Source organism: Mesoplodon mirus (genome assembly GCF_964341445.2).
Source record: "Mesoplodon mirus genome assembly, chromosome: 6".
NCBI classification, from domain to species: domain Eukaryota; kingdom Metazoa; phylum Chordata; class Mammalia; order Artiodactyla; family Ziphiidae; genus Mesoplodon; species Mesoplodon mirus.
Window position 1 is genome coordinate 26,613,317 of NC_138982.1, and position 13,414 is coordinate 26,626,730.

Below are 13,414 nucleotides of genomic sequence, written 5' to 3' on the forward strand. Positions count from 1 at the left end.
GTAGCAGGGTACAAGATTAACATACAGAAATCAATTGCATTTCTTTACATTAACAATGAATTATCAGAAAGGGAATGTAAGAAAAAAATACCTTTTAAAATTGCACCCCCAAAAATAAAATACTAAGGAATAAACCTGACCAAGGAGGTGAAAGACTTATATACTGAGAACTATAAGACATTAATAAAGAAAATTTAAAATGATTCAAAGAAATGGAAAGATATCCCATGCTCTTGGATTGGAAGAATTGTTATTGTTAAAACAGCCATACTACCCAAAGCAATCTACAGATTTAACGTGATCCCTATCAAATTACCCATGACATTTTTCACAGAACTGGAACAAATAATCCTAAAATTTATATGGAACCATAAAAGACCCAGAATTGCCAAAGCAATCCTGAGGGAAAAGAACAAAGCAGGAGGCATAACCATCTCAGACTTCAGACAATACTACAAATCTACAGTAATCAAACAGCATGGTATTGGCACAAAAACAGACATATGGATCAATGGAACAGAATAGAGAGCCCAGAAATAAACCCACACACCTACGGTCAATTAATCTTTGACAAAGAAAGCAAGAATATACAATGGGAAAAGGTCTCTTCAGCAAGTGGTGTTGGGAAAGTTGAACAGCCACATGTAAATCCATGAACTTAGAACACACCCTCACACCATACCCAAAAATAAACTCAAAATGGCTTAAAGACTTAAAAGGAAGGAATGACACCATAAAAATCCTAGAAGAGAACCTAGACAAAACATCCTCTGACATAAATTGTACCAATGTTTTCTTAGGTCAGTCTCCCAAGTCTATAGAAATAATAGCAAAAATAAACAAATGGGACCTAATCAAACCTGCAAGCGTTTGCACAGCAAAGGAAACCATAAACAAAACGAAAAGACAACCTATGGAGAAAATATTTGCGAACAATGTGGCCTACAAAGGCTTGATTTCCAAAATATACAAAGAGCTCATACAACACAACAACAACAAAAAAACCAACCCAATCGAAAAAATGGGCCAAAAACCTAAATAGACATTTCTCCAAAGAAGACGTACAGATAGCCAACAGGCACATGAAAAGATGCTCAACATTGCTAATTATTAGAGAAATGCAAATCAAAACAATGAAGTACCACTTCATACCAGTCAGAATGGCCATCATTAAAAAGTCAACAAATAACAAATGCTGGAGAGGGTGTGGAGAAAAGGGAACCCTCCTACACTGTTAGTGGGAATGCAAGTTGCTGCAGCCACTAGGGAAAACAGCATGGAGGTCCCTCAAAAAACTAAAAATAGAGCTACCATATGATCCTGCAATCCCACTCCTGTGCATATATCCAGACAAAACTATTAATTCAAAAAGATACATGCACCCCTATGTTCATAGCAGCACTATTTCCAATAGCCAAGACATGGAAGCAACACATAAGTCCATTGACAGATGAATGGATAAAGAAGATGTAGTTTATATATTGGGTTGGCCAAAATGTGCCTTCGGTTTTTAAGTAAAAATAAAAGACACATTTTTCATTTTCACCAAGAACTTTACTGAACAACATACTCACCCTTTTGTTCCACTACCCTCTGCCATTGCTCAGGCAACTTCATAATTCCATCTTTCCAAAACTTTTTACCTTTTTGAGCAAAGAACTGTTCCAGGTGCCTTTTACAGTCTTCCAGGGAATTGAAATTTTTTTCATTAAGACAATTTTTTAAAGACCTAAATAAATGGAAATCCAAAGGTGCAATGTCCAGTGAATACAGCAGATGAATCAGAACTTCCCAGCCAAGCTGTAACAGTTTTTGCCTGGTCATCAAAGAAACATGCAGTCTTGTGTTATCCTGATGGAAGATTATGCATTTTCTGTTGACTAATTCTGGACGCTTTTCATCAAGTGCTGCTTTCAGTTGGTCTAACTGGGAGCAGTACTTGGAATTAATCATTTGGTTTTCTGGAAGGAGCTCATCATAGAGGACTCCCTTCCAATCCCAATATATATACAACATCACCTTCTTTGGATGAAGATCGGCCTTTGGTGTGGTTGGTGGTGGTTCATTTCGCTTGCTCCACGATTTCTTCCATTCCACATTATTGTACAGTATCCACTTTTCATTGCCTGTCACAACTTGTTTTAAAAATGGAACATTTTCATTACGTTTACATAGAGAATTGCATGTGGAAATAGTCAAAAAGGTTTTTTTTCGCTTAACCTACGTGGAAACCAAACATCAAAGCGATGAATATAACCAAGCTGGTGCAAATTATTTTCAACACTTGATTTGGATATTTTGAGTATGTCAGCTATCTCCCACATGGTATAACGTTGACTGTTCTCAATTAATGTCTTTATTTGATTGCTATCAACTTCAACTGATTTACCTGATGGTTGAGCATCATCCAGCAAGAAATCTCCAGCACGAAACTTTGCAAACCACTTTTGACACATTCAGTCAGTCATGGCACCTTCTGCACAAATCTTTTTTTGTGTTTCGGTGTGTTTTTACCTTTCTTGAAACAATAAAGCATAATATGCAAAAAATGTTTCTTTTCTTTGATGTTCAATATTAAAATGGCTACACAAAAATTCACCAATTTTGATGACTTTTTTATTTTAAAAAAATTTTTAATTAATTTATTTATTTGGCTGCGTTGGGTCTTTGTTGCTGTGTGTGGGCTTTTCTCCAGTTGCAGCAAGCAGGGCTTCTGTTGTGGAGCACGGGCTCTCGGCACATGGGCTTCAGTAGTTGTGGCTCACAGGCTCAGTAGTTGTGGCGCATGGGCTTATTTGCTCTGCGGCATGTGGGCTCTTCACGTTCCAGGGCTTGAACCCATGTCCCCTGCATTGACAGGTGGATTCTCAACCACTGCACCACCAGGGAAGTCCTGATGACTTTTTTAAATGCACGCTGATATGACAGCCGTCACATACAATCTAACAAAACCGTTTCAAATGAAGTTAAAGACAACTAAGTGGGGCTTCCCTGGTCGCACAGTGGTTAAGCATGTGCTTGCCAATGCAGGGAACATGGGTTCGAGCCTGGTCCAGGAAGATCCCACATGCCGCAGAGCAACTAAGCCCGTGTGCCACCACTACCGAGCCTGTGCTCTAGAGCCTGTGAGCCACAACTACTGAAGCCCACGTGCTGAGAGCCCGTGCTCTGCAACAAGAGAAGCCACTGCAATGAGAAGCCCGCGCACCACAATGAAGAGTGGCCCCCACTCGCCGCAACTAGAGAAAGTCCCTGCACAGCAACAAAGATCCAACTCTGCCAAAAATTAATTAATTAATAAGTTTTTTTAAAGACAACTAAGTGCTACTACAGCCATCTTACAGAAAAAACTGAATGAATCTTTTGGCCAACCCAATACAATGAAATATTACTCAGCCATAAAAATAGAATGAAATAATGCCATTTTAAGCAACATGGATGAAACCAGAGATTATCATACTAAGTGAAGTAAGTCAAAAAGAGAGGACAAATACATATGATATCACTCATATGGGGAATCTAAAATATGACAAAAATGAACTTATCTATGAAACAGAAACAGACTCACAGATATAGAGAACAGACTTGTGGTTGCCAAGGGCAAGGGGGTGTGGGGGAGGGTTGGTGTGGGAGTTTGGGGTTAGCAGATGCAAACTATTATATACAGGATGGATAAACAACAAGGTCCTACTGTATAGCACAGGGAACTATATTCAATATCCTGTGATAACCATAATGGAAAAGAGTATTAAAAATGTATATGGGACTTTGCTGGTGGCACAGTGGTTAAGAATCTGCCTGACAATGCAGGGGACACGAGTTCCATCCGTGGTCCAGGAAGATCCCACATGCCGCAGAGCAACTAAGCCCGTGTGCCACAATTTCTGAAGCCCACGCACCCTAGAGACCGCGCACTGCAACTACTGAGCCTGTGTGCTGCAACTACTGAAACGCACGTGCCTAGAGCCTGTGCCCCGCAGCAAGAGAAGACGCCACAATGAGATGCCCACGCACTGCAACAATGAGTAGTCCCAGCTCGCTGCAATTAGAGAAAGCCCGTGCACAGCAACGAAGACCCAATGCAGCCAAAAAAAAAAAGCATCTATCTATATATAGATATAACTGAATCACTTTGCTGTATAGCAGAAATTAACACAACATTGTAAATCAACTGTACTTCAATTTAAAATATATATACATATATATGGGATGTTAAGTTGTGCACAGAGCTACAACCATACAAGTGTGTTTGGGTATGTTGAGGAGAAGCAGTGATGCACTGACTTACTTAATAGCACTCTGTGGGAAAAGATGTGAATCGGAGCTTATCACAAACTCAGTATGAACCAAGTGTGTGTTCTACTCAACTCTTAAAACAGCCAACATCAACCCAACCTAAAGACTTTATCACCTTTTGCTTGTGTTTGTTGTTGGACTGCCCTATCGAACAAAAAGGCAGATTCTCTGTTCCTACATATTTTTAGCATAAATTAGATATCCACCTAATAACTGTCAAAAATGGGAAAGCAGAGCAAAGAACAGAGCAAAGAACAGAGACCAGTGAATTTCAGGATGGGTCCAAGAACCAAGTGAGCCAGTATGCAGAAAGTTTGTGAACATGTGCATTATTTTGAGAAGGTCTTTTGGTGCAACAAATTCTCCAAGGGATTTCTTTAAAAGAACTTCAAACCTAGATAAACAAAAACTGATAAACCTTCGTTTCAGCTCAGAAAATTATACACGCACAAATAACATTTTTTAAGCTAACTCTGCCAAGGTGGTGGTACTGGGCTTCCCAGTAACAAGAGGGAGGCAGGAAGGTTGACTTGTGCTTTCCTGGCTTTTCTCTGCTTTGTTGAAATTATTGCTTTTAATAAACCCAAAGAAAATCTCCAGCTTTGACATTGTTAGCTTCCTTTTTCCACAAAAAAAAGCAAAGATGCCCCCCCAACAGAAACCAAGGCATAAATATACATGAATTACATTTGAAAACTTTTCGTGATACCTACAGGTGTTGTCTCACCTCTGAAGTCCTCTGCTTACTTAGTCGAGTCTTCCTCCAAAGTGCACCTGAAAACCTTCTTCCGCTTGTTTTTGTTTTTCTCTTTAACTTCATGTTCATCTCTTTACCTAACGGGGACGTTACTGACACTATTTTCCCCTGTCAATCTCCATCCAATACTAATATTAATAGCACCGATGCACCCAAAGGAGAAAGTTCTACCAAGAGCCTGAAGACTCAAGTAAAAGCACCGATTTCTTTCCCTGCTGCCACCGTCCCCACCCACAGCCACCACCTCTACCTTCTTTTCTGCCAGGAAAAAAATGTTTGAATAGTCAATAAATTTAAACATATGTTTCAAGACGATTTAAGAAAAAAATAATAAGTCATCTTAATTACTGCCTCTTAAATAAGAACATGCAGCCAATACGACCTTTGATATTCCAGAGTAGTTGCCCTCTTCTCTTGGGGTTTTCTACTTTTCTAAGTAAAGGTAAGGGCCAGAGAAGAACAGCTCGGAACAATAGGGAAAAGGCCAAGGGCTGCCACCAATAACCCTTCCTTTGACATTGTTAGCTTCCTTTTTCCACAAAAGAAGCAAAGATGCCCCCCCCCCACAGAAACCAAGGCATAAGTATACATGAATTACATTTGAAAACTTTTCGTGATACATACGGGTGTTGTCTCACCTCTGAAGTCCTCTGCTTATTTGTCGAGAGTCTTCTTCCAAAGCTCTTAGAAGCTTTTAAATAAACACCAAGGGGCTGGTCTGAAGAATATCAGCTTAAAGGGGTGATACATTATTAACCTGTCCATAGTACCTCAGTCTGATCCTGTTTCTACTCCTTAGGTTCCAAAATTATAAATTTTACTTCCAGGTAACATGAAAACCACAAAGTCATCTTTTCACTCTTTTCTTCTGATGAATACAACCAGAGTTGAGATTTTTGACCATGGATATATGGGCTGGGATCGGGGGGCAACTTAGTCTCCGTTCCGGATGTTTACTTGTCCGTAGAAGGACATCCCTCAGCCCTGGCTTCCCTCCGCCCCTCATACCTCCCTCCCCCGGGAGGAACCTGCCTCATTGATGAGTTAAGGGAAGGAAGTGGCCTAGCTCTGCTCCGTCCTCACCTGTACCTCTTTAGAGTTGACCTGCCTTCAGACAGCATCACTGTCCTGGGCCGTGCACTGTCCAAGGCCCTGCCTTGATAGGGGGACATCCGCAGTGGTGCAGAGCTGCTGGCAGCTGGTGAGTCAACCACATCCTGGGGTTCCGTATCAGAAAGCCCATTTTCCATAGATACACAAGTCACAACCTCCAAACTGCATTTTATTATTTATAAAGATGTTTTGGCCATCATGTGCCTTAGTCTGTTGACTGCTTAGCTGGTTCAGAATTCAGAAAGGAAGCAGTGTGCTCTTTGATGGGTACTCATACCCCAAAAGGATAAAGTTTACTTTCCTACACTCAGCACTTTGAGTAACAATAGAAGCTCATATAGGAGATGTCTAAAAATCAGCTGTATTTTTTTCTGTCCCTCTCCTCATTCATCTGTCTCACAGATGCAAAGTAGAAAAACTGGGGGCGAGTGCGGGACTGTTTCTAAAACCATAACACTCTTCTTTAGCTGGATTTTTTTCCTGAGTGACAATGGGCAAGATGCAGTGGATCACTGCAGAGATACAATAAGTGTCTCTCCTCTTGAAAATCTCTCACTGATGGGCTGTGAATTTTTTGAAACTTCACACAAATGCAACAATTCTGAACACCTTCCTCAACACACTTACGACCTAAGAACTAAGGATGTAATCAGTCACCAACCAGGTCGTACATTTGCCCTGTAAACTCAATCTTCCAGAAGAAGAAAACACACCACCAGAATAAGAGCTTTTTAAAATATAATTTAAAACTATTTTGTACCAGTACAATATATTAATTTTACAAATGTAAAATTTTATCCGCTGTTAAAGCATTTGCAAAAACCACACATCCTACTTCAGCTTTATTGCACAATATCTATAAGAAAATATTAATTTTTAAATTAGAAAACATAAAAATGCTTTCAATATAGAAGAGACAATCTGATTTTAAAGACAATACTCTATAAGAATGTCTACCCAGAAAATAACAAACTTTCACAGGATACCAAGCTGGCCAGATGCTTCGGCAGATCCAGTACAAAGCACTGTTGAAAACCAGTCCAAGTTACTTAATCCAAACTGTATCATCCTTCTTCATTAGAAATCCAGATGCCACACAAGGTGGTTTCTAATACTTTAAAAAGTTGAGGCATTTCTCAGTTGTGAGCATTCTGAATCTATCTTATATATTAAAAACAATCCTTCCAACTTCACAGCCATCTGCAGGGTTTTTTCCTTCATGCAGATTATCTCTGGCAACTGTGTTTAATGTCTATCAAATAATCATTTCAATTCTTTTATGCTGATAGAAAACATCAAGTTAAACATACCTTTAAACCTAGTCCTTTACAAAAATCAGTTTATAAATTTGTATCATAAAAATTAGTGTCGAGACCATCAAGGTGGCCTTCGTTTGTTTTATATGAGTTGGTTCTCCCAGAGCTGGGATGGCGGACGTCCCACTTTTCAATGTAGTGTTAATCAGGAAATAAATCCAAGCACTAAGCTGGAATCCCAAGACGGGTTAATAAGGTTGTATGATGGATTTTAGTGGGATAGTATTACCCTGGGTATATATACCAATGTAGGTATTAAAATACTGACAGCAAATCTTGGTGGTAATTTAATTCATCTCCGACAATGAATATAATCTGGAGATGCAATCAGTGAGGTTGTGTGTATTGTAGAAAGGGAAAAAAATCCTTATTTAATAGAACAAGGATTCACTAAATTTGATACATTAAATAGATTATACATCCTTTTTTGTTAAAGTATGTTGATTCAATCTCAAGTGTTTTCAAATGGATGCCTTTGTGGCCCAGGAAATTGCCTTTTGGAACTTATGGCCTGCATAAGCAAAGTCAAATATAGTATTACACACTCGTAGAGAAAGTAATCATTAAAATAGTGGTTATGCACTCACAAGTTTGCTGTAGGTAGACAGAATTATCAAAAATCCAGATGCTTATAAAAAAGTTTGCATTATTTAGAATTTCTTCCTTAGGAATCAAAGCAGTTGCTTTCTGGAACTGCATTTTTTCAGAACTGCTCAAAGCACCTCACCTAGATGAGTGTTTTTTAAAAATATATATAAAAAGTCTACCATGAGACTTCAAACATCACATATTTCACCTTTTACGGGCTGTTTATCATGCATCCCTTCCTTTAAAGTCCTTCAGAATAAAATAAAAATAAACTCTCACGCTCCATTAGAAAAAAAGGGAAACATTCATGGTCTGAAAATTTTCTGCATTCCCCCAAATCTTGGTACTATGTGCAATTTCCTCATATACAAGTTTTGAGGAAACCCCTGATCATCTATTATTGAATATTCAGCTAATGGACATGCCATAGAAAGTTGACATTAATTGTAGTGAATAGATTAAAATCTATTCCATAAAATAAAAATGTTCTATGACTTCAATTTAAATACATATCTGAAAAGCTAAGAGGAGGTTTTCTGTTTGTTTTTTAAAAGTGCTAATTATTACAAGTATCTTCAATACGTTATGTCCAATTCTTTGTAAAACTAAACCATGCTTTAGGCACACTGCTTGATGAGTTTCTAAGAAGCAGAAGAAAAAAAAATATCACTTGTCAATTAATCCAGCTTCCTTAATTTTACTGAAGAAGAATTTCTCCAGGATATTGGCACATTTGTAGTATTCACTCTCAGGGGGGTTGTACTCTTTGCAATTGGTAAAGACGCGCTGTAAGTCTGCCATGAATAATTTCTTAGACACGTAGTACCTACTCTTGAGGCGTTCGCTCATGGTTTTCAGATCTGCACAGGAAAAAAAAATATTAGCCATCTTTGACTCCTTTTAAACACCAGCTGACAAAAGTGAGACAGGAAAAGAAATCTATGTCATCAGTTTGATCACGTTTTCACCATCCCAATGCCTTTCTTTAAGAGAAATTCATATGATCAAGGAAAACAGTTCTTGAGTCTTATGTTCTTCCTTTTGTGAGGGTATCCTGTGCAAAATCACAGTGTTTTAACATTGAAGGGACCATTATTAGTCATCTGGCCCAATCCCCTCTTCAGCACAAGGAAGCTAAGTAGATTAGCAGCAATAAGTACGATGAACTAATTACTGTTAGCTCTTCATTCAGAATTATACAGAAGAGGCTTTGTCTATACATGGAGCACAGCAGGTGGAACATTTGTATCGAATCATTTCATTACTTAAATCAGAACAATCAGACTGAGTTTGTTTCTCTAAATCCACAGTTGTTCTGGTGCTGTAGAGATAGAACTAAAATGGAGAAACAGATCATAAATACATCTGCAAATATACCAGTGACCTTGCATGTAAAATGGTTCCGGTGAATTTAGTTTCATGCTCCATCAATGAAATAAGAATGACAAACTTTACTTAATAATCTATTTTCTAAAGCAAGAAAGCCCTGCGAGACAATTGTCAAAAAGAATATTTTCCCAATATATCTACTTGCTTTAAATTATTTTACAAAGGAAAACAGTGCTTCATCTAAACTTGTAAGAATATAATGGGGCTTCTTTAATCTTCACTCTCAGAACCAATTTAAAGAATTCCATGAAGATTAGAAGATGCTAGCATTTGTCTATTTATAGGTCCCTAGTTGTCTCTAAGTCTGGTTCTATCACTAAAAATTATATCAACTATTAAACTGGATTAGCAGATACACACTACTATATGTAAAATAAACAACAAGGTCTTATTGTATAGCACAGGGAACTGTAATAAACCATAATGGAAAAGAATATGAAAAAAATTATATAAACTCTGCATGAAAAAATAAGTCAAAATCACTAAAGAAATACTTCTGACTACCAACAACCCAAATTCCCACTATATTATCAAATTTTCCAGAGGGAGAGAAACTGACAACCAAATACACTGAGATTATCATTTAATAAGGTAAATAAACTTATGTGCAACATCCCAAAATGGGGAGAAATTCATTTGCATCAAAATCCTAAATCTACCACAAAACTCCAAAGGAAAAATAGGAAATATCTGCTTGCACCTATTTCCTTTGACTAAAGCCTTTTTTTTTTTTTTTTTTAAATAAAGCCTATCTTGGTTAGAAGTATGTTATCACATCTGTGAATTCAACTTTCCATTTTCTTTCTTCTCTAACTGAAACAGCTTGGAGGGAGAGAAAAAACTGAAAAGCATTAAGCTACACAAAGGCTTGACAAATAGCCCAGTAAACGTGTCACCTGAGTGTAACTGAACAGCTGAAGAGGTGCTCTCGTTGAATAAAGAAAGAGCAGTGGAACCGGCCTCTCTGAGTAAAACTGGATGCTTACCCTCCTCCCACCTAAATGTCCACCACTTAGGATATGATGCCTGATATCATGTTTACAATGTTTAGAAGGAAGAGACATGTGACCAAAAAAAAAAAAAAAAAAAAGTAAAGGGGGAAAAAGAATGAAACTGGACACAGAGAAGTTTACAAAAAAGCTTTCCCCACTATTTTTTGGAAGGCGGGAGGAAAGGAGCGATGGGGAGAGCCTCAAATACAGCAGAAACAAATCATGAAGGTGTTTGGAGCTTTCTGAATAATTACAACCAACTCTGCAAGTTTCCTTTCTCTATTTCCTTTCCATTCTAAAGTTATAGATAACAGCTTCCTTCCTCTGGCCTTCTTAGAAGCTTTTGGTTGACCAAATGGCCTGGGTTACAAAAGAAGGTGACTGAACACTAGTGAAAACAAACATGGAGACACCACTAAATTATTCATTAAATCCCCAAAAGTTGGGAATTCTGGGTAAATAGGAAAGCCCTGCCTAGCTACCCACGTGTGGGAAGCTTGGGCCACTCCTCAGACACTGTACTAAATGCCACTTCCTTAACGAAACAGGTTGGATCTCATCCATATGGAAGAAAAGAGGGTTTTTTAGGGCATGGGGGGGAAGAGAAGAAATGTTTTTTGAAAAAGCCATGAAGGCAATGGTAGAAAAAATGAAATTACTGATTGTCAGTCTTGTCCTCAAAGACATGACCATCTTAGGGGCAAGGGCATCCCAAGAAAACAAAGCATTGCTCCAACCAAAGAGCACCATTTATTGTTTTCATTAACACTGCTTACACACACCTCAGCCCACCACTGGCCTTGTTTAGTGGGGTCAATTGTCCCCTCACGAGCACTCAGCTGTGCGCACAAGTGGTGTCCAGCTGACGAGGTTCCCACCCTCCTCTGGCTGGACCAAGGAGAAAGCTTCCAGAGGGCAGGCTGTGAGTAAGCTATGACAGACAGGCCCCACTGGACCTGCCACCGCAGGGCTTCAGAGTGCACACGGACAGGGCCGTAAACCGTTCTCCCCAGGCTCACGCAACCTCCCTTGAGCATTTCACAAAAGAACTTGAGGCAGCCCAGGTGATGAGGATGCAAAGGACTTAAAGGGTTTTAGCATATTTTTCACATCCTGGGAAATACTGATTCCCAAGTCACACCTCCATTCAGAATTCTACACTCCTTCAACCTTTACTGATTTTCATGTACTGAAATACACAGAAGCGAGGCCAGATAGAAAAGGGAAAGAAAAGCGTATGGATGTGTGTCCACTTTAAGGACCAGAGACTACTGAAATCATTACCACCACTGTGGAAAACATTCGTGTGATAATGTCACAGAAAAATCTACAAATAACTCTGTTATCGGGGAGCTAATGGGTCTCTTTCACTCTTCCTTTCACATCTTAAGACCTTCTTAGCACCAGGTAGAAAAGGGACAGAAGATACAGGCTCTCTCCAGAAAAATGGCCACACAGCTGATTGGAAAAAAAAAAAAAAATTCAGCTCGTGGTCTGTCATCTGCACAATGCCAAATTAGTTTAATTTGGGGATTCTCAATTGACTCAATTAATCATTCCTTTTAGCCTGGTGCAGACACAGCGGCAAATTCCACAATTCTACATTTCTAAAGGTATTTTTTTGTTTGTTTTGGGATGTGGGACAAAGCTTAAAATACAAGTATAATTAGTGACGCTCAGTCTCCTTCAAGAGCATGGAAAATCAAGAGCTGCCTTAATGATTATTTCTCCATCTAAGAGTACAGCAGTCAAGCAGCTTGATCTAACTTCGTCTGTTTACCTTCAAAAACTCAGACTCTCCAAGCATTTCAACAGGACAAGCTGATGTTTTTCCATTGGCAACCAAACTGAATATAGTCAAGGTTATGTCCACACAGCTGACTCTCATCTCCAGTGCCGTCTGCAGCTCGCATTGATGGTGTGGGCGCTACAGGGCAGCGGCAGGAGCCTAATGAACACGGCCATCCCCTCCCCTTTACCCTCCTGCTCTGATTCCACCGGCCCTCCACCCTACAACAGAAGAGTGCACATCAACCTCGGCACCCCTTTGTCCCCCACACCGCCATCCAGAGAGTTTTAAATCTATACTTAGAAAATTTTAATGGCATTACCCATGGGGAACCTTATAACTTCATAATATCCCGGAGCTTCTGTTCTCTTCACGGGTTCCATGAAGGGCCAAGCGCTTTGGTGGCTCTTGGGTAAAGAAAAAAGTAAGGTATCTAATATGGAAATGCCATGTGGGAAATCATTTCAAAATATTTGCATGAGGTGAAGGAAAACAGAACACCCACCTTCACCTGCTGGAGGATGCTCTTGAGGGTGCTATAAAGCTGGTCGGGGTCTTTGGGCTCTTTACTTGAAAGGAAAAGAATAAACAAGAAGGAACAATGATTACTTTTCTCTTCTCTTGCCAAGTGATTCCAGCTCATTTTTACATAAACTTAAAATTAGAAACATTCCAGAATTTTTTAATGAAAATTGAAACCTAACAAGTGTTGTGATGGTGACTACAATCAATTTGCCTGTTTTCTCTAAGTTTCTGGGAGGGGAAAAGAAAACACTTGTATTAATATCCTCTGGCCCATCATACTTACCTTTTCTCTTTTCCACTCGGTTTCCAGCCTGTCTCTCCTATATATCAACAAAATTAAACACTGAATGAGAACTGCTTTTGGTCAAGAGAATAACATATTTAATATTTATCAAAAATACAATTAGTTATAGCCACGACTCAATAAATGTCTATATCTGAAAAGAGACTGAACTTAACTACAGTTCATTCTTTACTTCCTCATACACCTGACAATACAAAACATTTCCAAGACTGACCTTGCTCTGTTATACTTTTTAAAGCAGGAATTTCAACCTTTCAGAGGAAGGCATAAAAAACAAATATGTCTGGTACTGTGGGTGTGTATTTTTTTAAAACCCTAAGTCACAGTTTTTGCTAATCACCCTGT

The 13,414-nt window shown here is 38.9% G+C and overlaps 1 protein-coding gene across 2 annotated transcripts in view; it reads right to left on the bottom strand.

Annotated features, from left to right (window-relative positions):
- Nucleotides 1–6,887: 6,887 nt before the first annotated feature.
- KAT2B (lysine acetyltransferase 2B) overlaps nt 6,888–13,414 on the bottom strand; it is a 104,308-nt gene continuing 97,781 nt past the window's right edge. The window contains exons 15-18 of one of the 2 annotated variants that reach the window (XM_082624855.1): nt 13,049–13,085; nt 12,746–12,809; nt 12,563–12,647; nt 6,888–8,930 (exon numbers count right to left, since the gene is read on the bottom strand). In XM_082624855.1, the coding sequence (XP_082480981.1) occupies nt 8,737–8,930; nt 12,563–12,647; nt 12,746–12,809; nt 13,049–13,085 (380 nt within the window). In that variant the 3' untranslated portion in view covers nt 6,888–8,736. The remainder of the gene's footprint in view (nt 8,931–12,562; nt 12,648–12,745; nt 12,810–13,048; nt 13,086–13,414) is intronic. The other variant, XM_082624856.1, reaches the window with a different exon arrangement.